Source organism: Mandrillus leucophaeus, unplaced genomic scaffold (genome assembly GCF_000951045.1).
Source record: "Mandrillus leucophaeus isolate KB7577 unplaced genomic scaffold, Mleu.le_1.0 Scaffold6, whole genome shotgun sequence".
Classification (NCBI taxonomy): domain Eukaryota; kingdom Metazoa; phylum Chordata; class Mammalia; order Primates; family Cercopithecidae; genus Mandrillus; species Mandrillus leucophaeus.
In genome coordinates, this window is record NW_012106474.1 from 646959 (window position 1) to 650253 (window position 3295).

At 50.9% G+C, this 3295-nt stretch overlaps 1 protein-coding gene across 1 annotated transcript in view; it reads left to right on the top strand.

Annotated features, from left to right (window-relative positions):
- ABR (active BCR-related) overlaps positions 1–3295 on the top strand; it is a 123141-nt gene that overhangs the window by 49786 nt on the left and 70060 nt on the right. Inside the window, exons 7-8 of the mRNA XM_011999649.1 lie at positions 2133–2178; positions 2392–2585. Coding sequence (XP_011855039.1) covers positions 2133–2178; positions 2392–2585 — 240 coding nt within the window. The remainder of the gene's footprint in view (positions 1–2132; positions 2179–2391; positions 2586–3295) is intronic.

Genomic DNA, 3295 nt, shown 5'->3' on the forward strand with positions numbered 1-3295 from the left:
CAGGGCCGAGGGAGGGAGCTGGACCTTTGCGTGTTGAGTGTGAGTCCAGGGACATGGGCTGGGGGAAGGGGGCTGGACCCTGCCCCCCATGGAGGCTTCAGCAACTTTGTGGGTTTTTTTTTTCTTTTGAGACAGGGTCTTGCTCTGTTGCTCAGGCTGGAGTGCAGTGGTGTGATCTTGGCTCACTGCAAACTCCACCTCCCGGGTTCAAGTGATTCTCCTGCCTCAGCCTCCTGAGTAGCTGGGATTACAGGTGCACGCCACCACGCCTGGCTAAGTTTTGCATTTTTAGTAGAGACGGGGTTTTGCCGTGTCAGCCAGGCTGGTCTCGAACTCCTGACCTCAGGTGATCTGCCTGCCTTGGCCTCCCAAAGTGCTGGGATTACAGGCGTGAGCCACCGTGCCCAGCCAGATTTTTCCTTTTAAAAACTGTATTAATTAACCTAATTTCACCACGTAGCCTTTTTTTTTTTTTTTTTGAAAATAAGTCATGTTTTTAATTATAAAGATAATATAAGGACATTGGAGGAAACCCCGTTCCCCACTGAAGCATGAGGTCCGCCTCCTGCCGCGCTGCTTCCTTCCCTGTTTTTAAATGTTCTCATGTTTCTTCACACAGTCATAATCACAGCGAATGCCCAATTTGGGGCTCTGCTGTTTCTATTTCGTGTCATAAGCAGTTTCCCTGTTGCTGCCTCATCTTCATAATCATCCTTTTACTTTCCTGCACGGTTACCAGTGGATGTGCAATCGTTTACTTAAGCATTCTCTTTTTATTAGACGTCTCTGAATTTCTGCTAACTGCAGTGCTGTGAATATTCACCACGTCTCCTGCTACTATTTGTTGAGGGTTTAGGACATGCCAGGTGCTGTGACACATCCTTTGAATACATGATTTCTAGTCCTCCCAACAACTCCACAAAGTAGTGACTGTTGTTCCCTTATCGTAGATGAGAGAAGAGCCTTGGAGAAGGTAAATAAGCTGCCCAAGCTTGCACAGCTAGAGGCACAGGTGGGATTGGAACCCCAAGCTAACGTGCAAGCTCCTTTGTGCCTCCTCCTCTCTACCCGGTAATGTGGGTCGGCTTGTGCCTTGAGCAGAGAGGCTCATTCCGCGTTCATTCACACATTCTTCCACCCACACTTACTGATCACCTACGATGTGCCAAGCACGCCCCTTCTCCCAGCTGAGAAGCGACAGTCTGGATTCAAACCCATGTCTATGGGATGCCAAAGCTAGTGCGTTTACCACCAGGCTATCCTGCCTCTCCCCTTCAGCCCTCCCTGGCTGGCTGTGCCCCCAAGTACAGCACAGGGGTAGCAGGCCATGCACCCACCACAACACTCGGGTCAGAATGAGAAGTGCAAATCTAAGTCTTAGGGGAAGGATCGATTATTATGAACTTCAATAAAGGGATGACTGGCCGGGCGCAGTGGCTCACACCTGTCATCTCAGAACTTTGAGAGGCCAAGGCGGGTGGATCACCTGGGGTCAGGAGTTCGAGACCAACCTGGCCGACATGGCGAAACTCCGTCTCTACTGAAAGTACAAAAATTAGCTGGGTGTGATGGCGGGCGGCTATAATCCCAGCTACTCGGAAGGCTGAGGTAGGAGAATCACTTGAACCCTGGAGGCAGAGGTTGGAGTGAGTGGAGATCGCCCCATTGCACTCCAGCCTGGGTGACAAAAGCAAAACTCCATCTCACAAAATAAAAATAATTAAAAAATACTAATAAAGGACATGACTCCCTGGAACTAGATCATGTTTGAGATTGTTCTGAGGCAGAGATGGCAATAATAAGCACACATGCCTCTGCCTGTTGTCCTTTGCCGCGGCAGACATTACTAATCACACGTGCCACTGCCTGTCATCCTTTGCCATGGCAGACATTACTAATCAACCACAGCACGCTTTCTTGCTAGACTTGGATGTGACTTTGTAATCCTCCACCCAGTGTTGACCCATGTGACCTCTCTTGATAAGAGTTGGCATTCGGAATAACACCTGTATTCCATTGCTAGCCTGAAGGATATTGAACGTGGATAGTCTAGAAGGGAGGGAGGAGTGTGGGGTGGGGAATAGGAAAATGTGAGCCCAGCCAGGAGGGCTTTGCTCTTCTTGACACCCAAGTGGTTTGGGATGTTTGACAACATGAATCGTCTAGGCCAGAAGCCTGGTAAGGTGATGGGGTGGAGTTGCTCCCTGCAGGCGGGACAGACCCCAGAACCCAGCTCTCATCACTCCATGTGCTCCACGTGTGTGTTTCCCAGTCAGGCTTCTCAGGAGCAGGGATCGCTCTTGCTTCTGGCAAGTTCTCAGTCAACCCCTGTCAGTGGTTCTGTGGTTCTGGACCCAGGAGTTGAGGCTGGAAGAGCCAGGCTCCCTCTAGCTCATGGCTCCCTCTGGCTCATTTGCAGGAAGCACCAGCAGTATGACTGTAAGTGGTACATTCCCCTGGCCGACCTGGTGTTTCCGTCCCCCGAGGAATCTGAGGCCAGCCCCCAGGTGCACCCCTTCCCAGACCATGAGCTGGAGGACATGAAGATGAAGATCTCCGCCCTCAAGAGTGAAATCCAGAAGGAGGTGAGCAGAGCTTGGTATCTGAGCCTGGGGCCCTTTGAGCCAGCTGTGCTGGGGGAGGTGGAGGCGGGAAGTTGTAAGGTTTGAGAGTTTGAGAGGCAGCCTTGAGTGTGTAGTTACTAGGGGAAAGACCCCAACTACAGTAGCTCCAAGCAGATCGAGGGGGTCAGTGCTCAGGATTTCGTGGGGCTAACATGGAGAGTGCCCTGGAAAGCAGTGCATGTTGAACACGATAGAAAGGGGAAGCAAGCAGCCAGGCGCAGTGGCTTACACCTGTAATCCCAGCACTTTGGGAGGCCGAGGCAGGTGGATCACCTGAGGCCAGGAGTTTGAGACCAGCCTGGCCAACATGGTGAAACCCTGTCTCTACTAAAAGTACAAAAATTAGCTGGGCACGGTGGTGGGCGCCTGTAATCTCAGCTACTTGGGAGGCTGAGGCAGGAGAATGGCTTCAACCCGGGAGGTGGAGGTTGCAGTCAGCCAAGATCATGCCATTGCACTCTAGCCTGGGCAATAGAGTGAGATTCTGTATTTAAAAAAAAAAAAAAAAAAAAAAGGCAGGGGGGTCGGGGAAGCAAGAGAAGAAAAAGGAGGCTTTTGTAAGGAAAAGCAGGACCTGTGCAAGGAAAAAGACCTGGGAGGCCTCTCAGAAACTGACAGATCAAGTAGGCAAATAAATAAGGAGAGAGAGAACCTGAATGCCACAATTAACA